At 39.1% G+C, this 24,316-nt stretch overlaps 1 protein-coding gene across 1 annotated transcript in view; it reads right to left on the reverse strand.

Annotated features, from left to right (window-relative positions):
* The window catches only part of EEFSEC (eukaryotic elongation factor, selenocysteine-tRNA specific), a 150,421-nt gene extending 129,473 nt beyond the window's left edge, over positions 1-20,948 (reverse strand). Inside the window, exon 1 of the mRNA XM_084214205.1 lies at positions 20,673-20,948. Within this exon, the coding sequence (XP_084070331.1) occupies positions 20,673-20,943 (271 nt within the window). The 5' untranslated portion in view covers positions 20,944-20,948. The remainder of the gene's footprint in view (positions 1-20,672) is intronic.
* Positions 20,949-24,316: the final 3,368 nt, after the last annotated feature.

Genomic DNA, 24,316 nt, shown 5'->3' on the forward strand with positions numbered 1-24,316 from the left:
GAGATACTGCTGAACCACCTTGAAATTCTTGACTCCAATTAACTTTTCTCTATTTAAATCCAACGTTTTAGGCCAACTACTCTGAAAAATCATAGAATGCACTGGAGTCCCCAAGAAACACACCAATAATCACCTTGATCACAGAGATTTGCTACAGGATTCTCTTCTCTCCACTCCTCTGTCAATTCAAGGACAGAAATCTTACAGTGCACCTGCAGCTTTAGATAGCTCAACCACCACTAGTAAGAAATTGATTTAAAACCTTGTACAGTGCAAGAGCATATTTCTACAAGACTACCAAAAATAAATTTACTTAAACAATTCTGTCACCAAGTCCAAAAGTAAAACTCAAACTCATCAGATTCTAAATCATTCTTCTACAAAAAAAGTGTTCCATACAAAGCTGAAAAAAAACCCTATGTGGTTCTGCTCTTAAGTCGTTACAAGCCCTAAGCTACCTTGTCTTTGAAATAAAGTAAGCAAAAGTCTTGCACCCTGCATTAAGGAGCTTCTTTTGTATTAAAATCCAGTCCTATTATGTTTTTACAACATTGCATGTAACATACTGTTCTAACAAAAGAGTTATGGTAGAGTATGGGAAGATATTCCTGCACAGCTCTCAGATGTGCTTCATCTGAGAATGCAAAACGAGATTTTTTTTTTTTAATTAACAGTTTACATTTTGCTTTTTCTTTTTTTTTCTTCTCCCCTGTCCTCAAAAAAAAAATTAAAGATTGCTAGGGGCAATGAAAAATGCATTCTTTAATTTTCTGTTCACCCTCCACAATACTGAAATAACATCAGTCAGGGTTATAAACATCTGTAATTGCCAGGGGAATGTACAATACATTCAGAAACTCCAGGCCCACATATCCTGTAGCTCTGCACTTCACAAACAAAAGGTTGGGGAAAGAAAGAGGGGGTGGGGTATAGGGAATAAAGGCTTAAAGATTAAAGTCACAGGCAGAGACAGACGGCTCCGTTTTTTAATAACTGAAAACACTAGTTGTGCCTGAATGTGCTCATTGTTTTATGGTGGGGGGAGAGTCTCTGCGTGCTGGACTGGCTGGCGACAGAACTGCCTTTGCATCAAAAATAAGATTTGCAAAAAAAAAAAAAAGCCACCAAACCCACGCCCTAATTTCCCCTCTTGCAATGGTTAATGATGCTTTTAGGTAGCAGTCAACAAATTATCCCACCTTACCTTTATTAAATTGGGGATAACTTCATGGCTGGAAGTATTACCTGATGGAAACAGTGTAAGACACGGCTGCAGAGGTGGCTGAAGGTTTGATGCTGTGAAGGAACACAGACTACGAACAAGAACAGTCACAAACAGGCACAGCTAGGGAACAACAAGCTTATAAATCAATTTCTGATAGGTTCTTCACGCAATAAAAGCAGTGCTGCAAGGCTGAATTATGGTATAAGCAGATTTTTATATGGTTTCAAGAAGTTTAGCTGTCATGAGGAAGTTCTTAAGTCCTTACTTTTTATAAGCATCAGCTATACTTTTAGTGAATGAAAGGTTTCATGAGTTGGGTTCACTTCAGTCAGTAAAAAATGCTATTACCTTAAAATAATGCATTAGAGCATTAAAAAATTGAAAGTGTTTCTTTTATGCTTTAAAGTAATTTTTCTCTCAAAAATTTAGGTGTAAAAGCACTTGCACACTACGTGGCCATAATTACAAATGTGTATTATTTTTAAATTCCATAATATTAATTTTTCTATTTAAAATAATCTAATACTTCTCATGATCCATTACAGTGGAAAAATTTTTGTGAGTTAGATCCGACCAGGGCCCAGGAACCCATCTTAAGGTCAATGCAATGGGGTCAGTTCCACAGCTGGGTGCCAATGGACTACAGATAAGCAAGTAGCCTCAACAAACGTATGTAAATAAAAAAAAATAAATAATTCTTTCACTTTTATTCTGATCTAGCATCAGGTATTACCATAAGAGAGCTTTTGTTTTACTGATTTTTTTTTTTTTTTTGTACCTGCCAACTTGGTTTAAATATAGACAGAAAGGAGATAATTCAGTAAGACAACAAGCTCTTTCATCTTAAACCATGAAACTCCCAGTCATAACTTCTTGGGGAAACCTAAAATAAGGAGCAGGGAGCCACACAACAGGAGTCAATGAAAAGTAGTCTCCTGCCCCAAGCAAGCATGCTGTGCCGGGAGGAATCAGTGGCCACAATACACAGCTCCTCAGCCAAAAATGTCAGACCTGGAATGCTCCAGCTATCATCCCCTCTCTGTTGATGCAACACTTTAGCATCATCAGCCACTGGACATCTTGTTGAGATTAAAAATATTGTGGAGAGTTACTGTCTGTTCAGCAAGGAAAAAAAAAGACAAGAGCCCATGTCAGAAAGGGAGGGGAAAGGAAAAGCCGAAACATGAGCTCATAAGCCTGATGTGGAGAATAAAGACAGGCTTTGTTTTACCTCATTCATACCAAGTACAAACAAGAGACTCATCACTGTTTTGAGTTTGAACTGCAAAATTTGTTTTGTAGGCAGCACTGCCCATTTTTTTCCTCATGTAACTCAACTACCCCTCTTTCTCAAAAGTAGCTCTGGTGATGCTCCAATCATGTATTAAAGCCCAGATGAAACCTGTCTAGTAACAGACTCTCTCATTCTGCCCTCACTACCATTCTGATGCTTCAGAAGTGCCTACAAAGGCATTCTTACATAGTAAAGACCAGCCTTATTTATATCATTGATGTTGTCCTGATGTCCTCGTGCACTCAAACAAAGTAGCTAAAATTAAAATATAGGAATATTTTAAAGAAAATAAAAATCACTTTGAGGACACACTGGGTATCTAGCCACACAAAGAATTAGGCAACACTTAATGAACTGGAGATACTTCTTTGGGCAAGAAGTATTAATTCTTCTTAAACTTTCAAATGCAGATTCAGTTCAAAAATATAACACAATGTACAGTCTTAAATGGTACAGTCTTTGGAAGATTAGAAGTAAAAAAAAACAAAACACTAGGAAAAAAGTCTGTCCTCTAACAGAAACACTACCCACCAGTGCTGTCCCTAAAAGAGCTCAAGGGCAATACCAAAAGGCAGCACGGGAAAGCAGAGTCTGGATTCTACTTTTGTGCTCCTAGGAAGAGGCGAGGAGGGTGGTAATTTACCGTGTACAACCAAATTGTACATGAAAGTTTCAAAGCAGCCAATTAAAGCTAACATTATGGAATGGAACTGAGGTCCGAGTGGAACGCGTTAGACACGCATTCCTCACAAGGGCTCCAGAGCCCGCCTGCGAGGCGGGTACTACACAAAGTACAAAGGGTCAAGAAGCTCCTCTCAAAGAGAGCCCCAGCTTTGAGCAGGAGTCAGGAGAGCCTGCCCAAAACAACCAAACATGGTGCACAGCTGCAAAGTGACAGCAAGGCTGCAAAGCCAAGTCATCGCCTGCATTGACAGAACGCTATGGAGAGAGTTTGAAAATTCATCAATCAAGCAAGGGCAAATCTCACCACAACTGAGAACCAAATGGAGGGGGATAACATGGAGCAAAGAACACCCCTAAAACTAGCAGCAATAAACATGCCTGCATCAGTTAAAATCTCCTGCATATATCACTTTCATACACTCAACTGCAGTGCATCCTCCAAGTGATTTTTCTTTTCCTCCAACTACAGCTTTGCTTCTCTTAAGCAGGTCAATGTAGAATGGGTAGAAGAGTTACTAATACCAATGGGAAGTTGGAAGACAACTATCTCAAGTTACCAGGACTATGTTACATTTTGTCTTAGAATCATCTGTACACTGGAGCATGGTGAACCCCAATTTTGATGCAAGTTTCTGGATTTCTTTGACAGTAATGCAGAATACTGTCACGTTGGTACTTCAGCTGCAGAACGCAACCAAATGGAAATAAAAAGAGAGAACAATCAGGTTATTTCTTGTGTCTTATATTTCAACATAAAACTCCACACATATGCAAACTGGGAAATTAATTCAATGTCACAATAAAAAATTCTGTGAGACTTCTATAGCACTACCACTCCCCAAACTTTCACCATCTCCAAACACCAACAAGAATTATAAACTTTACCAGAACAGTAGTTGAATCAAGGATGAAAAATAAGATACATGTCAAAAAAAGGAGGCTGTTCTCAAGAAAGACACTCCGCAAACAATCTCAGTTTTTATGTCAAGCTCTATTTCAAGCACCCACATTACTACACAGCTATAGCAGCGCAGCACGCAGAAAGAAATCTCAAACAAATCAGTCCCAAACAAATTGTGCATGCCAGTTCTGAGGAACAAAATACTTTCATTCTCTGCAGTGTACATAGATAATTAGAGCCAAAGTAAACAAACAATACTTTGGAAAACAAATTTTTCTGGACACATTCTAGGCAGCAGTCAGTTATCCTGACTTGCTACCACGCTAAATACTAGGTGCTCTGCTAACTTGCAAATTTCAGCGGGAGGGCAGCTGAAGAGTTAATGCTGCCATAAAATTGCTCTGGCTAAGGTTTTAAGACTTTGTACTGAACTACCAAGGGAAGTTTTTATATAAAAAATCACCACAAACTTATCACTTGAAAACCACAGTCAAAGCAGTGATCTATTAGTTTATTCTCAGTTCACTTTAACAGAGTTTTCCATGTTTGTACATAAAGGCTGTAACTTATATTTGTCTTAAAAAATAAATTGGATTCACCACTCAAATTTCATTCAAGATTTATTTTGTATTTAGTTATCTGGCCTTCAGCCCATGGCAGACATCAGGCCCTGCCCAACTATTCACAACCTAATCATGACAAGAGCAAGCATTTTGCATAATTTGTTTTTCCACTAAGTCACATCCCATTGTGCTAGAGACCCTTCTCCTACAGGCCATTATCAAGCACAGGGTACTATTTTATACCTCCTGCCAGGCCAGCACAAGGGCTTCTGACAGTGTATTTATTTTTATTTAAATTTTTGCTGACTAGGATTGCAGAAGATACACACCTCATTTCGGAGTAGTCCCAAGGGGTCAACAGCCATGTAAATTTCACATCCCAGTACTTGAGGACAAAACAAACGATATCACGTGGATATGCTATCTAAACTGCCAACACCACAAAGCACTCCAGAAATTGCAGGGTGTATGGCATTTGTGTTTCACGTTATTACATTCTCCATATAATTAATAAAAGTCCACTAAAATATAAAAGGTGAAGCTCACCATAAGGAAGAAAGCTGTGCAAAGTTTAATTACTAAATAAAACTAGGCACAATACTTGTCAAGACTAGAATTTATACTGTGTTAAGAGGGGCTGGAATTTAATGATCTATAACCCCATTGAGATAAGGGACAGTAGCAATGCCTGAGTAAATGTTGTCCACAGAACTAAGAAGCAGCAAGGTGAAAAATCTAAGTTATCACAATTTGTAGCCAGATGACTTCTTTAAAAAATTTTACAGCAGAGTGAGTGCCATAAAGATATTCCAAATTTCACTGGTGAATTAGTAGTTTAAAACTAAATACTTTTAATGTTTTGAATTATATAATTTATTATTTAACATTAGATATTCATGTGAATGAACTTTACCAGCCAAGGAGCCAAATACAGACCCGGTCTGACTTCATACTGGTTTGGACCTTAATCCTGCAGTCTCTCTTACTGAGTTAATTCCTACAAGGACTTCATGGATTCAGAACACCCAGCTGGGCACTGAACTGGTACTTCTACAAAGCTGCAAGTGTGCATGGCACCTCAGAGATAAACACAAAGCAAGGCCCTAGGTTTACAAAGCTCTTAGACCCCTTGCTCCCTAAAATAAGGAAAGTATTTTAATTTCTGATACAACCATGTTATTTTATTGCTTCAAGTTTTATACTTAGAATAGCACACATCTTTGTGAGGTGAACATATAGAAACCATCAACATACAAAATCAGGCCCTTTATCTCTAAAAGCCCTCATAAATATAGGAAAAGTTTTCAATTATGTATTTTGAAGAATTTCCAAAAGCGTAGTTGTTCAACACAACCCTACACAGAAATTTCATAAGACAGCTCAAACACTATATAAACCAGAACATGATTATCTAATCATAGATATTTCAGTATAATTCAGAGCAAATCCTTCCAGCATTTCCTCTAGGATGAGCGAACAACTGAATAAAATACAAATGTTGACACAAAGGAACAAGCATTTTACAAGCAGTAGTAGCAGTTTCTGTAAGCTGAGTTTGTGAACAGTAACATCTGTGGGTTAAGCAAAACATCACTCAAACTCAAAACCTTCAACAAGAACAGAACTGTGACAAAGGAGGATCATCACAGGCTAAGTACAGCCTCACAGTTTTGCATCCCACACTCACCCTCCTGTTTCATTTAATCGTTGAAAACCACTTTTTTTCTCACTAATCAAAATTTAAATTTTCAAGTTAAAACAAAGGCTGACAGCATCCCCAGGGAAGTGGGAAGAAAGCCTACAGAAAACAAAGTCTGTTCAGAATACACATTGCTCTGCCAGGCTCATGTGACCAGCTCTCAGGAATGCTGGCACTGCTCAAATTATTCACTCAAAATAAGCAACAAACAAGAATCCTGGATAAACAAGAAAATAATATGGAGTGCAAGGCACTAATGCTGCTACTCCAAAGCTGTAACAGTAGATTTTCATTTAATTCCACACTGCAAGAGAACACCAGTCCCAGCAAAAATTCAAAGAGCAGCAAGTGCAGGCACTGAGCCATCACTCCCTAGCTTGAATGGGGCTCTGGAAAAGAAGCACCCAGAAGTGCAATAAAGTCATCTGCCCCTGCTAATCTAATCTCTGGGACTAAGAGAAGAAATTCCTAAGCATGAATACAAAACAGGATCAGAAGTATATCAAGTATACAAAGAATATTTAAAGATGACATACTTCACTCTTTCACAAAACCCCTTCTTGGATGCTCTTGCCTTGTACAAGCCTCCTTTATATTTTTAATTATTGCTTTTCACATTTTCTTAGGTCTCCTTTCCCATTCATATCTTGTAGACTCAAAGAGCACAATGGTTTCTAAATTGAACTTCCTGACAGCAAGAACTAGAATTACAGAACAAGGGATGGAAAAATCAGAATGAGAATTTCATTTCATATGAACTTAAGTAAATATACTTGTTATCTAACCACTTTGGCCTTTGCATCGAACGATGGAGACAACTGCTGTTGAAGAAGCATAAAATAATAACGGAAGAGAAATACAATGGAACTTTATTAAGTATATTCTTACTGACAATTTACTGTACACCTAAATTAAATTTTGTTAGAGGATTTCCTTAAAGTACTTCCAATAAATTATTTTTATTAATTATGTTTAAAATGTCATAGTTAATCGGCTTTTGAGGAAAAAATTATCTTGCCATTTTGTAAAAACATAACATTGAAATAAAGCATATAAAGAGGAAAAAAGGTATGTAGGCACATAAAATGAAATCATCTAATGACTGGTGTACATAGAAGAAAAACCAAATAATCATAGAAATGGAGACTTAAGTTTCTTCCTCCCTTAATGAAGTAATAATAGCATCTGTTTATACGCTTTTTACTTCTAGTGTCCTGTCAAAAGCAAGCTACTCCTTGGGGCTGGAGAGAGACCTGAGAGGAAAAAAGTTTTTAAAATAGTTTTCTCATCTGTAGTCACCATGTTTTAAACCTACCTCATGTTTTCTCTTACTCAGAACAAGAATTCAATGTACAATGAGAAGATTTGACTCTCCAGGACCTAGATTCTGTTGGTCCATGGAAAATTGAATCACAACATCTCAAAGTACACAAGTTTTACGAAGAGCTTCACCAGCAAAATGCAAGCTTTGAAGTTTTCAGTCCCAAGAGAGCAGCATCCATCTCTTCCCTCTGCAGCAGCACTGGGCAGGCAGAGAAGCCTATTTCCCTGCAGCTGTGGGAATCAACTGGAACTCAGGCTTGGATACTGCTACATCTGAAAGCAAAGCCATCAGACTTTAAAACATGGAAACAGAAAACATGAAACAAAAGAAGTGAAGCAGCCTGGGTTATCAACAACCCAACTCCTGCCACAAACCACTGTAACTCTCAGACCAACTGAGACATGGACTCACTTAAATTTAAGTCAGTGCTCATTTATATTTAACCCCAGTTATGATACAAAACAAACAAGGGTAGTTTTTAAAAGTATGAGGATCCTTTTCTTCTCCCTCTTATTCATACAGGCAAGGAGACCATATAAACATCAAGAAATTGTTTTTTAATCCCATTTCACATTGTCCCCCTTCTTTTCCTTCTTCCTTGGCACCACTTTAGGTAAATAAGATCCTTGAATTAATTTCTGGAGCTACTAGCTTATGAACATAGAGAAAAATCTATTCTAAATACAAGCTTGCACATCAGCCTGCTACAGAGCTTATTCCCCTGCAGCTGAAAGAGGCACACCATGAACCACTGATGTTCTGCAGACAAAGCCTATGGAGATGGACTTCAGACAGGAATTCTAAAAGTCCAAAGTGGTGGGAAGGGAAAAAGAAAACAACAGCAACAAAAACCAAAACACAAAACAACCATGCCCCATTTTTCCTTTTTTTTTTTTTTTCCCTAAAAATCTAGTAAGGTTATAATTTAAAATTATGCCAAGGCTGTAAATGTCTCTCTATTGCTTTCTTTCAGTTCTTATAAGGCAAGAAAAAAAATCCACTGAAACTGCTCAGCATCAGCCAAATTCAATAAACCAACACAATCTCTAACTGTAAATGCACCACTAAGGTAAATGAATGCATAATTGAAGAGTACTAATCACTCCTTAATGAAATGCTGAAATCACCAAGAAAGGACACAGCATTGGTGATTAAAGCTCAAATTTTTTGGGTGCTCAGAGGAAACAGAAATAGAAAGACAGATTACAACTCATGCATTTAAAGTATTTTACAATGATCATTACCACTTAGCAGAAAAACATACATTCCAAAATTTATTTAATTTTGAAAAACTGGCTTGATATTTTGCTAACCTATTACAAAATCACAATTGCACCTATAGTCTATGCCCAAGCATTCCATATTCACATCACAACCACACAACTCTACTCTTATGGTAAGTTCTCATAAACAGCTTCTTGCAGCTGAGCTCACCCAGGCTGCCTCTGCTGCATCTATACTGTACAATGCTTCTGACCCAAAAATTAATTTGTTATTGTTAGAGAACATCAGACTCCACTTTAGCTTCCACTTAGGAGAAACAGATTTTTCACTCACAGAACTTATTTATTCTATTTCTGAACAAACAGTGCATAAAGAGGAACTGGGACAAAATTTCAACTCTTTTACATAAAGCTTCTAAAAAGAAAAACAACTCCCCAAAATTAGTGCATTTTGAGGATTTCCTCATGTCATCCTGAAAATCTTCAGCATCCAACAACAGTTAATACAGGTGCACTTGAGATGCTACAAAATTGTTAGCTCTCCAGCAGAAAGGGAAAGTATCATATGCTACTAAAATAAATATTAGACAGCGTCACCTCAAACATTCTTGTACTTATTTTGTCCCAACTGTTTTTACAAGAGCTCATGAGTTACTGCAAAAAAATTTAAAACAGTACACAAGCCTTAAAAAGGATACTGTCAACTAATTTAAATTTCACATTAGTAATTTCTTGGTTTTACCTAGGATTGACTCAATTATATGCAAGAACATAACAAAAAATTCCATAAACCTGACATCACTTTCTATGTGATCTATTCTCTTCTTAGCTACACTTCACCATTTTTTTGACAAAAGTACATATCTTTACAATGCAAAGGAAAAACAAACAAGTACTGTGACCAAAATAACTTTCATCCACTGCATTAATTTGACATCAAGTCTTTAAAAAAACAGCTTTCTCTTACACAGTAAGTTTAGGACTCCCTGGTTTTTTGGTGCAGGGTAAGTAAAGAAACTGACAGCTAAATTTATCTTCACTTTGATTTGTTTGGCTTTAAATTACAACAAAGAAAAACATTCAGCCACATGAAGTGGTGCTGGACATCAGTAGAACAATCAACTATATTATACTGTATATAAAGTTTAAATGAAATAAAAAAGCACATTTAGGGACAAACAATGAAAAAACTCCCAAACACCTGCCTACACATAATTTGTTAGTGAACACAGTTCAGTAATGAAAACACCTCAAACAAACTTTCTGTAAAGACTGAATTTTCAGTCACTTGTTTGTTTGGTTTTTTTAATAGAATTTAGCTTCAGTTCAAACTCTTTTGTTCCCTTAACCAGAAAAGCATTTTCTCTGCACAAATTTGGTACAGTTCAATTTAACCAAATACACTATATTTTGTATTTCCCCTAAAAGCACTATGCAATACCACAGACAGGTGAATCTGTTCCCATAGGACACTTCAGTTCAACACCATTTTTATACAAAAAAAAAGCCATAATTGCTGGCTGTGAGAATACACACCAGAGAGAGTGAATGGAGAGCTCAACTACAAACACATGGGCACCACAACTTCACCACAGCACTTAAAATAATGGGAGAATCTCAGCTGTCAGGTGAAATATCCACTCAGAGAAAAAAATACTCATGATGGTACCTCACAGGGTGAAAACCTATCAAACAGCAAGCAAATCCAAAGAACAAAATTACTTCCTTAAAAAAAAAAAAACTTATCAGGGGTGCCTGACCTGTGACTTTTGAATTTTTAGCCACACACAAGAATAAATATTAGCTATTATTTCAATGGTTTTATTATTTCCTTTATTTATACATATATAAACAGATGTAATTTCAGTGTAAAAACTTGCTTTTCAGGCTTTAAGGAATTTTTAAAATTAGGCATATTACCATATGATTTGAAGCTATTATATAGCCAGACAGGGACCAATTTCAGTGTCAAATGGCCAAAGCCAGTCCCTGAGGTGAACAGTACTGCTGACACTTGGTGGCTTTTTCTTGATAAACTTTTTAATACTCTAAACTGAATACTCATAATTTCAGAGATCAGGGAAATAATGTAAATAATAATTATCTGATTGCTTCTCCTGTGTTTGGTGCTTTGGAATGTGGTTTGGAGATTGTTTACCAACAGGTGGATGTTTGATTGGTTTCCTGTGAATTGTTTTTCGTTAATGACCAATCACCATCAGCTGTGTCAGACTCTGAAGAATCAGTCACAAGTTTTTCAATATCATTCTTGTTAAGCCTTCTGTCTGTATCCCTCTCTTTCCTTAGTATAGTTTTAGTACAGTATTCTTTTAATATAACATCATAAAATAATAAATCAGCCTTCTGAGAACACGGAGCCAGATTCTCATCTCTCGCCTCATCCTGGGGACCCTCACAAACTTAACAGGATCATTCACACAAACTCCCTCAGCCCACATTTACTGCTTCTCCCCTCCTGTCCCAGCAGGTGACCAGCACACCAGAGCTGCTGCCGCTGCCAGGCTCCCCTGAAGTGACAGCCCAGAGCCAGCGAGGAGGGAGCTGTGCCACTCTGCACTCTGAGCTCCTCTGAATCATCTCCCACTGCAATGGCAGCGTGGATAACCACTGCCAGAACGCCACACAGAATCCCCCCAAGTCAACCACAGGTTCAGGTAATCATGACCTCTCTTTTTACAACATAAATGCATGATTTCTACACCACTCTTTGATGAAGGGACCACAGACTTAAAAAGAGGAAACAATTACAGTCATTAGAATTTCACCCAAGCGTGAGATTTAATCTCAGGCCATGGTCTTGCCAATGGCTGTGGGGGTCTCAATGGAGACAAAACTGCTCTGTGGGAGAAAAAAAATGCCTTGATGATGACATTAGTCAGCAAGAGAGACTGGGCTTTGTCTTCCATCCAACAGCACAGTCAAATACAAGGAAACCATTTTCCCTCCCCCTCTTCTGGATCCTAAAAAAGAAAGCTACAATTTTGTTTTTCTCTCTGAAATGCAGTTTTTGCATACTTTGGAAAACTTTCTTCCCCAAAGCAATACTGCTAAAAGGCTAATTTTTAAAATCAGAGAAGTAAATTTAAGCATAAATAAACATCTATGACAAAAAAAACATTTCCTATGTCAATCCTTATTAATATGATAGGATAGTTCTATCAACAACTCTCAAACACTTCTATAGCTTTTTTTTACCCAACAAGTTCTTCAAGACCATTTCAAATTTTACATACACAGAGGAATCACATCTAAAGTATGTGTACCTGCTCTACAATGCATTTATTGGAAACAAGACAGGTAAAACTTGGCCGAAAAAAAATTAAGACAGATTTTAACAACTAAAAAGAGTTCCTGAGATCCAAGAATACCAGCTTACAATCATATGCCAATCACATGTTGCATCCCCAATAAGACAGAAAACAAAGGAAAACCTAAGTACAAAAGACAAGAAAGTGCTACCAAGCAACAATATTAAATTCATTTTTCCAGTACTGCAGGAAAAAACGTATTTGCAGTGGACAAAAGAGCCATCATCATCCCTTCTATAACATGAAGTAAGAAAGGAATTTCTCATCAAAACCTTAAGTCTAAATGAATCACCTCTTCTCTAGAGCCCGAGGTGAGGGAGCCTGGATTCTTACCCAGATCAATATAAATCTCAAAATTCAAACTTCAATTTTTATTCCCCCTTACCGTTCTTTACCTCCACCATGCTCCTGAATACAATTTCTTTGTTTTTATTTAAGCTACGCTATTTCATTTCCTCTCCTTCTACTATCCACCAATTCCTTCTGCTGTTACATTAAACATAAATATACATTCATTATTGTTTGTCTGGTCCCAACTACCCCTGGTGTTGCTAATGCTGATAATTACAATCTAATGTAGGATTAATCAGCCTAAGTTTGAAACTGAGATTGCCATTCAATTTGGAAGCCAACACAAACCATTCCATGTTCACTTGAAGAGATTAGATAAACCGCACAAGAACATTTTGGTAAAATAATTGATAAGGAGATAGGAAATGAGAATTATTGGTATTTACTTAGCCTGGAACACTTTCTGGAAGCAAAGAGTTTGAAGGAAGCACTTCAGAGCAGCTCCCTAATCTGAATTTCACAGATAGCACAAGGAACATTTTCTCACAGAATGCCGAGTATCTCTGCAATCCCAGCTATCGTGCGAACTGTTCGAGTCTCTTTGCTGAAGCTCAAAAAGGTAATTTTAACTCAGTTTTACCCCATGATGAGCTGTGATCCACAGAACACAACATGTTCAAGAATCCAGCTGGAAATTACCACTGCAAAACAGCTGTCCTTGCCCTTCAGCTTGCCAGGCCAACCTTAGGGTTCCCAGACAGAAAACAACTCTTTATTACACTTAACAGACCTTAGCAATGTCAGTGTGCAGGTTTGGTTTGCACCCTTAGTGAGATCTGTTGCACATCTGCTTTACAATTATAACCTCAATTCTTCCATTCACATTTTGTTTTTCTAGGGGTTTTCATAAACAGTACTTTACAACAGCCATGCAAAAACATGTATTATTTTAAGTACAAAAACCCCCAAGGTAAATATATTAAGAAAATTCAGTTCATGGCTCCATCAAGCTATCTGGCTATTAAAAATAGGTTTATACATAAGCAACATATTCTGCTTATATCTAGCATCTACTAATGGAAGATAACTTTAAAATCAAGATGCAAAACCAATACAGTAGAATCTTATAAGGCTGGTTTGTTGATTAGCAGATCACTGAGTTGCTCAATTGTACTATTTAGCAAGCAAGCATATCCATCACCAGTAAAAATGCTCCTTTGAAAAATGTGCTTTAAATTTACTTTGACAAGGGTAATTTTAACTATAAATATGCTCCATATTTTACAGTAACTTGTTCTAGATTTTATGCAATTATTTATAATACTTCACTACATTAGCTAATACTTTAAAGCATCTAAAAATTGATTAACAAAGCTTCCCTGCTCTTCCAAACAGCTTACAAAATAATTTAAAGCAAGAATAAACACAAAGCAAAAGCGAAAAGTGGTTCTTTGATGAATGCTCGCACACAGTATGCTGGAACAAAGAAATTCTGTTTTAAAACCAATAGGAAAAATGATCAAGCAGACTTGAATAGCATAATTACAGTGCTTGGTTATTAAGACTTCCTGAGAAGCTGTCATGGTTTTGTGTCAAATAACAAAGTGTCAAATAGCACAGTTTTGTTGTATACAAGCAAACAAGCACAACCACTCAGAAGCTTTGTAGAAAAATTGTCATACGTTAGCAAGGGACAATTTCATATTCAAACAAGTTTCAATAAAACCACTCCTGGTTAAAATCTACACTTTAGACTGAGAGTTCCATTATAAATCTCATCTTCCAAACAGGAAATGCACAATTATTTTTATTTTTTAAACCCCACACAGACACCAGTACATTTCTGACAGGATTCTAAGAAGAAGCAGAAGAGAATGTGATTATTCACTATAACTTTTGGTAACATGAGAAAATGGGTCTCTTGCTCCTTGAAAACTACTTGACCCAGAAAATGAACAGAGGGCTCCTCCAGCTTCAGCCTCTATATTTCCTAAGAGTTGTTGTGTAAGTTTAGGAAGTTGTTGAAGGTGTAACTTCCACAGCAAAATCAGCTTCAAGTCAAAATTGCAGAACAGGGCATAGAACAGAAATAATAGTAATCCCTTTCCACTGTCACATCACCCACAAAAACAAGAAGTAATGCAACACATAGAAAGTTAGAGCTATTACAGTTATGATATAGACAGATAAAAACTCCACAAGACCCCTATTTTAAGGAACCCTAATACATCTCCCCAAGTTTCATTCTACCCAATATCACACAACAAATCCTATTTCACACAGTAGTGGTTCAGAGCAGACTTAGTACAACTAGTTTCCTTTTACCCAGTTATTAAAAGACATGGGGAAACAAGGAAGGAAATAAAAGGCTTGTGCACACTAAATTCCATGGCTCCCACATCAAACCAGCTGTTTTTTCTCACCTGTTACCTGTGTCTCATGTCATGTGTAAGACAACAACCCACACATTTTTATTGCTTAAGGTACAAAAAGCACAACCCAAATTATAGATGAAATAAGACTAACCTTCCTTAAAACACAGAGGACGTTTTCTTTACGAACAAGAAAATTAACCCGGAGTTGTATTCCAAATCGTGTACTTAATTCTGTTTCGATTCCCAGTGAGGTCACTCCCCCCAGGCTGACCTGTTACCCGAGTACTTATCCCTAAGATCCTACAATGTAAGCAAACACTGCCCTCTTGTGCACTGCAACATCCAGGAGACAAAGTTCCACTCCGACGGTTGTGGGGACCACGCAAAATTTTTAAACTGGTTACCATTCTTCATGCATAGCTCCTTAATTAAAAAAAAAAAAGTAGCTTTCATTTTAAATGTCAATAAAAATACTCTGTGTTGTCAGACAAGTATCTGGTACCAGCCAAATTACAGTAACTAAAAAAAAAAGACACTCTTTCAATTTCATTTATGGAAATAAAGTTTATTTGAAATTTTAATACAAAGCAGTGTCAGCAATTCACAAGCACCACGAACCCAAAGAGTCTAATAGGTTTTAGAAAATATTCCCACCAGTGCTAGCTGAAGCCCCTTAACAAGTACTTCCATAACATCAACCACAACATTAAGATTTGTTGATAGGAATTACATTACATAAGAGTTGTATGTTAATTTTATTTTTTTTCCACCATAGGTTTACTATGTTACTTCCACTTCCAACTGGCAGCCAAAGACCTCAAGGCTCTCTGGTGACTCCTCTCTGAGCAGAATGATATCCACTAAATACAAGGCACTCTTTCCCTCCAGAGGTTTCCCTTTATTTGACATCTGTACTCAACAGCAAGTCATCCACATATATATATCTACTACAAAACTCTACTTGCTCACTCACCTAGAATAGAAAAAAAAAAAAAAAACAAGAACTGTCACATCTTCACAGAGATCTCAACAAACAAAAGCTCACATCAACAGAAGGGTGTTTTCATGGCAGTAATGCAAGGTAACTCCGAGTTTACAAATCCTCTTAAAAGCTTATAACAAACTCAGCAAAACAACTAATCTGTGATAAAAAGTGGGTTTTTTTGTGATATGTTAATCTTACAAATAATCTGCATCTGACTGAATTTGAATGCTGGTAGTAAGACCACATTTCCCTTGATCTCCCAAGTCTGTTTTCACTGTACTCATTTGCATCAGCAAGACATGCTTTTGCTATGCTCATTTCCCCCTCTCCAAGCTCTAGTGCAAGTTCAAAAGTCTTGGCCCCACCAATGTATCAGGTATGAATTAATACCCTTCCTTAGCTGAACACAGCAGCAAAGTGGAAACAGACACTTGCAAGGCAGTCTGCTTTGAAAGGAACTGCAGGGACAAATGGTGACAATGAAGTTCCAGTTATAAAGTAAAAAGGTCAAAGGTTCAGACAGGCATAAGGATTACAAAACTACAAGTTTGTCAGAGTTCCCCCCAGCCCAGGTTTAAACAACCAGGGTCAAGCAGTAGCTTTCCAATTAAAACCCTATAAGGATACTTTGTCCTTTGAACTTCACAGGGGGAAAAAAAAAAGACCATTTTCTGATTTAGAAGTTGTTTTGAGGACCCATCTCGAAATCAAACAGATAAAGGGCATCCAACAACAGCTCACCTAAAGCAAACACTCAGTAACCCTTGGCTGCCTGTGTGGGGGAAGTTGGGATGAGGTAATCATGTTCTCCTATATTAGTGTGCTGACCCTTTGTAGGGCATGAAATTAACCATCAGCAAGGAAAAAATCTGCTACTGCTTAAACTACTTTGCTACGCAAAGTGGTCTTAAAATGAAATATGGGGATTGAATTTCGTCTGGCAGATTAACTTGTCTAACCTCTCTGCAGGCATCCCTTCCTGCTGAACTCATTTGAGAAACTATTCCAGACCCTAGTGGTGCACAGGTCTGTGACAAACAAATGTAAAAGCAACTTTTATTTTATTTCAATGACGTTAACATCAGCTTTGTGGAAAATGAGGAGTCGAACATTAACAAAAGAACAGAAGTTTAAGCACCCCATAGTGCTATGACAAACTACCCCATCTCAGTGTGAAATTTCACCAAAAATACCACCCTAAATCTCTACAGCATCAGAAGAATGCAATAGTGACAAAAATATCAGTCCTGCATCTTGCAGTCATTCCTTCAGCACACAAACCAAAGTGTAAGGCAGATCTGGGTACTTCTTACTGCTTGGCCCAAGTCAGACACAAATGGCTGTAAATACTGGTTTTGTTCCCTTGCTTAAGACAAGATCCTGCTAAAGCATAGGAAAAAAAAGCATCCTATGCTTTTTATTTTAAAACACAAAAAAATTGTGTTTTAGAATAAAAAGTTCTGTTCTTATTGTTTGGAAGTGTAAGACAGAAATACATAGCACAGTCCAAGCCACACAGCTACCCACAATAACTTAATGCCTTCCTGCCACAGACTCACAAGAGCCTTAAAAGAATATAAACCAGTATGGTTTGAATACAAGTGAAAGGCATGATGAAGTACACCAAGTGACTATTACTTATTCCATTCCAACCTTGACTATCACCTTCCATCTAAAACTTAAACAAAACATCTTGGGTGAAACTGTCTGCAACATTTCCCATTCCCAGCATGCAGGTAAAAAAAAAAAACCAACCAAAAAAACCACCCAAAACAAAACACTTTTGATTTAACATTTGATATGTTTGGTTTTCAAGGACAAGCTTTGCAAGAAAAATGTAGCCACACAGAATGAAATACGACTTCTATTTTTCATTCCAATTGGTTACTGCTCAAATATTCTGCATTCATTTAATCCTAAGGTATTGTGTCTGAAAAGCATCTTGTGAGTGACTGTGAGAAGTACTCACAAGGTCAAGCACTCCCTGGCACAGCATGACAAAAATGCAATACCAGATTCTGACATGAAAAAATCCACTTCAGGAATTAGCTACATACAGAAATATGTTAAAGAGTGGTAAATAGTAACATTTAACCTGTGAGCAGATTTATCAGCTTTGTACAGCAAAGGAATTAACTCTTAGAGCACTCTGGGAGCACAGAAAAGGTGACAGTTACAAAGGAGAGATAACCTGGGACACCAGGTGAAAATGGCACTTTGGAAGAGAAGAGGCAGAGAGTGACTCCGCAGAAGGAAACCCTTGAGCTCCTCACCTCATGGGAGACCTGAGTGAACAATGCTGGTGCTACCCTGCCACAGCAGAGGGGGGGTTTCCATGCCCTGGGAGCACTCAAGGGGAGGCCAACTAGCTTATCCCACCTTCAGTGAAAGAAGAGAACTGCAAACAAGAAGATGCAGTAACATTTTCACAGCAGTAGCTTCTCCTGCAAACCCTGAATGCACATGACTAACAGAGTTCTGAGGCAGCCCTCTCATCTCTGCTGTCATTCCACCTTCCAAATACTCACATCCAGCTCCCTTGCTCACAGGCATTCTAGTTTTTCTGCAGATCAACTTCCACCTGTAGCTACCCCAGGATTTCAATTCAGAACAGTGACATTTTAAAGAGGTATGGGAAATCTGAGGTGCAGAATAAACACAGGAAGAAAAAGTACTTTGCACTTATATCTTAATGAAAAACTATACATGAAGAAAATATGTAGTAACAGGGAAATCACAGATTCCATCAAAAAGAAAAGGGTAATGGCATTCCTGGTTGCAGAGAAAATGTCTGGAATGGTGAATCCTTAATTGCTTAGTAACGAGGAAGTAGATGAAAATAACCTAAATTTTTTAAGTACCATTATCTGGGAGGACTCACTTTCCATTCCTGAAACGATGAAAAAGTTGGCATTATTGAAACACACATGAACACCAAAGAATGTATCCTGTTACAGAGGACATGCTACACTTCAGTTTGAGTTTCACCAAACCATACCAAACCTGTAGGCACCTAAATAGTCCCACAGGCACAGATCAGGTTTTATCAGCTAGGTTTCACCTTTCAAACCTGGTAGTAAAAAAGGGCAAAAAAACCATCCACTATCAAGATACATCTATTATCAAGCAGAAAACTGAAGTTCCTAATTCTTTAAGCTATTAACACAATACTGCATTTTCTCTACAACCCTTTCTTAACACACAGAATTGCAGTAAGTCACACTAATCAACTGTTGCACTTCAGTAAAATACATAACCTGGTATAACTGGAACTAAGCAAATGTGCTTATGTGTCTGAATTACCATGTGTAAAGAATTATTTTTGCTGGGAAGAAAACTATCATCATACCATCCCATCCATGCCTTCCTTCTCCCTGCACAGCCTACCAATAAACAAACCTGAATAACTTATTCAGCTGTGACTAAATACTTTGAAGATCTTCATAAAAATAGCAGAAAGCAGTGAGAAGTCTGTGTATCAAACAACTACCCTGAATAAGTGTTAAAGTTACTGAAAAACAAAACTGGTTGAAGCTGATCTCTAAGTTTTCCCACGTTCCCTTCATGAGAAAGTTCACACCATTCAGATTAGTTGCTTCTGGCAGAAAGGAATGTCTGACTGCAAGTGACTCTTCAGTACATCCAAGAAACATCTGCCAAAGTCAACTTTGCTCTTTAGAAGATAATCAGGTGCTTACAATTACTAAAGAATAATAAGGGCTTGCCAGGTACAAGAGATGAGTACAAGACGGCAGGTTTCTGGAATTAAGCACTCGGCCACTCCTCCCCTGCAGCTGCGAAGCACACGTTGCTGAAACAGACCATTTTACTGCTAGTGAAACTGACAAATAAGTAAATATTTACTATCCTACCCAAAGAAGTGCCAACAATACAACACCGATACCACTAACGCAACTTACAAACAGCACAATTGCTCAAAAGTGGGTTGAATTCCCACATAGTCACAAGTAACTCATCCCAAACCTCAGTCTAGCCAAGAAACATTGTCCTACAGAATAACCAGCAAGTTGTCATTAAAGAGACACTGGCAGAGGAACTGAACTTGCAGGCGGATCCCCGCAGTCACAAGAACCTGTGCCTACTTTAAACTCCTGCAGCTGTGACTGCATCATCTTAGTCAAGCACCGACCACCTCTTAACACCCTTCAGAAGAAATGGAAGGGGGAGACAGAACAAGGTGAACTAATCTAAAACGAGTCCTAATGCAAAGCAAATTAACCTTCTGACATAATCTATGAAGACTAAAATAGTTACCAAAATCCACAAAATTATTTCTAACCCTAAAATTATCATGCTGCAACTCCCTAGTCCTCCAAGAAAACATGGCATGTCCAGCAGCTGCATCACAGCTCTCAACTACAGACAACATCAAACTCTGACAGCTTTAACAGGCGAGAAAACAGCAATTTACAGGGCTCTTCGATGCCATTAATAAGACCCCCATACACAATAAATGAAACTGTTTATCTAGGAAGTGTAAGAAACCTGAGCACACCTGACCATCCGAACACTACTCCAAGAACTCACGTGTACTAAGTGCTCTCCTACGAGCACAGTTTGTTTTATTTGAAAAACAACTACGAGCGAGCGTAGCAAAGTCGCAGGTCCGTGAAAACCCTGTCTGTCCCCGTCCCCCGGGTTTGGGCACGGCCGGACAGCCCGGCTCCCAGCGGCCCCGCTCCCGCCGGGGACACGGGCGGGCGGAGCACCCCGGGAGGCCCGGCAGCCAGCGGGGCGGCCCCCCTGCGCCCCCCTTACCGCCGATGATGGTGCGGATGAGGGAGGCGTGCCCCGGGCAGTCCACCAGCGTGAGCTGCAGCTCGCCGGGCCCCGGGCCCAGCTGCGGCGGCAGCGCGGTGCGCAGGCAGGAGAAGCCCAGGTCCAGCGTGATGCCCCGCGCGCGGCTCTGCGGCGCCCGGTCGAAGGCGGCGGTAGAGCCGGTGGTGCTGAGCGCCCGCGCCAGCGCCGTCTTCCCGCTGTCGATGTGGCCCAGCACTCCCACGTTCACGTTGAGGACGCGGGCGGCCATGGCGGCGCTGCACCCGCCGGTCCGTCCCCACAGCGCCCCTGCGGCAACGCGGGCCCCGCCGCCGCCGTTCCGCCCGCCGGGGGCCGGTGCGCAGGGCGGGCGCGGGGCCGCTCGGAGCCGGCGCGGTTCGTCCGCTCCGCGGCCGGGGATGAGAAGCAGCGGCCCGGCGCACACCCAGCTCACCTCTCTGCAAGGAGGGGCAATTTCAGCAGATTACCTTAACGGCCACATGCCCATCAGCTGGGCCCCCCACCATGTGCGGCCGGTCTGAGGAGGGCTGGCAGCCAGCGGCCCTGGGAAGGGGGCGCGGGATTCGCCCTGAGCATCCGCACCTTCGCTCGCACCTCGCCCGCGCTAATTAAACACTGCAGGGCCGCTGAAACGCACTGCCACATCACGCCCTCCATTCTGCCCCCAAGCAGACCCCGGTGCTGCTGGAACTGTGGTGACCAGGTTTGATTTCGAAGTCACTGCAAACCCACGTGAAGAAGCAGGTCACGTTTGGATCATTAATTCTCCTTACACTTAATAAATTCGAGGCTTGCATAATTAGTTTTCCCGTAAAGGGATATCTAAGTTAGGTAAAATGCTGCTTTAAAAATCATATCCTTAATGGATTAAGAATCCAAGATTATTAAGAGTGGTGACCAGATCTCCTGGTAAGCACCCCTACCACCACCAAAACAGACAACAACAAGCAGAGGAACATTGGAGAAGCCTGAGGGCATTTCAGAGGCTAAGGGCGTGATTCCTTCACCCATTTAAGTCACTTCGATTACCCAGGGAGATAAATGCTCTACAGGATAAAGCTTAACACGTGTGGTCAGCATTTCAACAGTGACTAAGCAGCCCAGAGTACCTCTTGAAATGATTACAGCTCTTTACAAGCCAAGAAACCAAGACTGTGTCATGGACTTGGACTTCCCACAGGTGTCAAAGTAGACTAGACTGGTTCTATACGCTACTTTTTTTTTTTTTAAGGGCAGTGCAGTTGCTTTTCTGCTCGCTGTGTGCAATAGTACATATTGCTCATAGTAATAACATTCACATCAACTAATGAATGAGCCAGAAGTGTAAAATGACTTGCCTAAGGCTATTGTAAACATCATGGATTTGGTTTTAAAGCTTTGACTCCAGGCTTTTTCCTACAAAGGAATTTTGGTTTAAAGCTGGATGCAAATAACCCTTCCCAAACACATGGAGGTCAAAATGACAGAATCAATGATTCAAATGAAAAAGGGGGGGGAAAATTGCATTTCTTCCTAGCACTCAGTACTATTTGAGAGACAACTGTCTCCCTGAAGGAAAGACATGAACTCACAAGGAATACTGAGCTAGCCTAGCTAATCAGCTTCTTGAGCAGAATAGTTCAGCCTGATGGAATCTCTGTCATGTGAGCCAAATTAAGCATAATGTCACTTTTCAGACCAAGTTCCCAGGCTTTGAATTGTTTCCTGTTAAATCATAAGGCTCATACACACTTCCTTGTGCTGAATATGTTACATCAATATGCACTTCCAAAGGAAAGGGAAAGTTTACTCAATTCCCATAAGGCCCTAAAAAGTTAGAATCCACACAGATATCCCTGTATCATATAACCTACCCTTTAATTCTTTTCTTTTAGCATTATTAGATGAGTTCAGAAGGAAGAAGTGGGAAAAGGGCTGATTTTCAACCACAAAAGGTAGTATCCAGAAGTCCTCTCAAAACATTTAAATAACAGCTATTTTTCAACAAGCCTTTACAATGTAGAAAGGTCTAAAACTTTCTACAACTCTTGAGAAAACTGGCAATGAGGCCAAGGAGGTCCCATTTCAATACTCACAGTGTAAGAGGCCACAGCAGGACTCACCTGAGATCCATTTTGGTCTGCCAGCCTAACAAAGAGATGCATTTTGCTCAGCCAGAATTTAGAGGGATACTGGATAGAACTTATGGGATGAAAAAAATATAATTCTTTCTGTTAAGGATAGCCAAGGAAGGATGATAAAAATCCACAGGAAAATGGTTTTCATTCCACTCCCCACATAACAATAATGGCCCTTCTTTTGCTCCTGAGTGACCTGCAAGAAGGAGGAATAGAAATGGAGGTTTAATTTTATCCCTTTAGACACAGAAAAGATTTGCAACTTTCTAGATAGGGAAGCAGTTGCTCTTCTGTAGAAGGAAGGAAAAAAACTCAGTGCCTACAGCTTTGTTGTAGAGATCAGACCTCTGTCTCCAGGGTTTTAAAGTCTGTGAATCTGATTTTGTCACATCACTTGAGGAAATATTAGAGTGCACATTGTACCTGTGAAATTAATAACTTCAGTCACCAATATCAAAGAAGAAATATGATAAAGACAGACATAAGCACTTTTAGTCAGCATTTAGAAAGGTCCATTCTGTTAACTTACAAAGTTTTAGAATTAATTACAAATTTGGAAATTAAAGTGTGGCATTTGGTAGGACACATTACTCCTATTGCTTTGAAGAACAGAAAAATAATCAGTTTCTTTTGCAGGGATCAAAACAAGATATGACCACTAACCCCATCACTCCCTACCCCTACACAAAGGTCTTGGTATTACTGAGAGGGAGAGGGGAACCTAGCAAAATGAGAGAATCCCAACTTCTCCAGATTTTTCTATATCCCTCCCAAAATTTATAGAATTTAGCTGTTTTCCTTGTTTTCCCATAAATAAACCATTCTCCATCCCAGTTGTTCTCTCCTGTATGGAATTTCTTCCTTAAAACATGTTCACTTTAATGCTCAAGTTTATGGACTCATGGGAGAAAGGGCAGGAAGTCAGACTTTTGGGATAGGGTAAAAATGTAAAGGTCATTCACACACACACACACATACTCTCTCTCACTCCAAAAATAATACACTATTTGACAGTTTCAGGATTCAACATGTCCCACTGAAATTTGAAAGCTTATGTGAAACTAGGCTACGTCCTGTAACCTCAAACATTTAGTCTAGGAAAACAGCTCTCACGTCTCCAGCTCCCACCTCGGGTATCGCATGACGTCTGTGCCAAAGAGAGGACCTCAAACCAGGGGGCAAAAGAAACCTTGGTAAAATGAGTTGGTTAAACCTGGGGAATAACAGTTCAGACTGTTAGTGATATTTTTTTTCTGGTTAGCTGGCTAGTGAAATATTAAATTATATTCAAAGCATCCATAGAAAGAGCTGGGCAGGATGGTTGTACGACCGACCTATGTTCCATCTGGTGGCCTTGACAAAGGAGGAAGAAGACTCATGTTTGCCATTGAATTATTTTATCCTCCCTAATACATTAACTAGTTTAAAAAAATCACAGATAATCATGTAAAATTGAGTTTTTATATTTTCTTGTACTGATGCATCACAACACAAGACACCAACTAT

The sequence above is a fragment of the Fringilla coelebs genome, assembly GCF_963513975.1.
Source record: "Fringilla coelebs genome assembly, chromosome: 13".
NCBI classification, from domain to species: domain Eukaryota; kingdom Metazoa; phylum Chordata; class Aves; order Passeriformes; family Fringillidae; genus Fringilla; species Fringilla coelebs.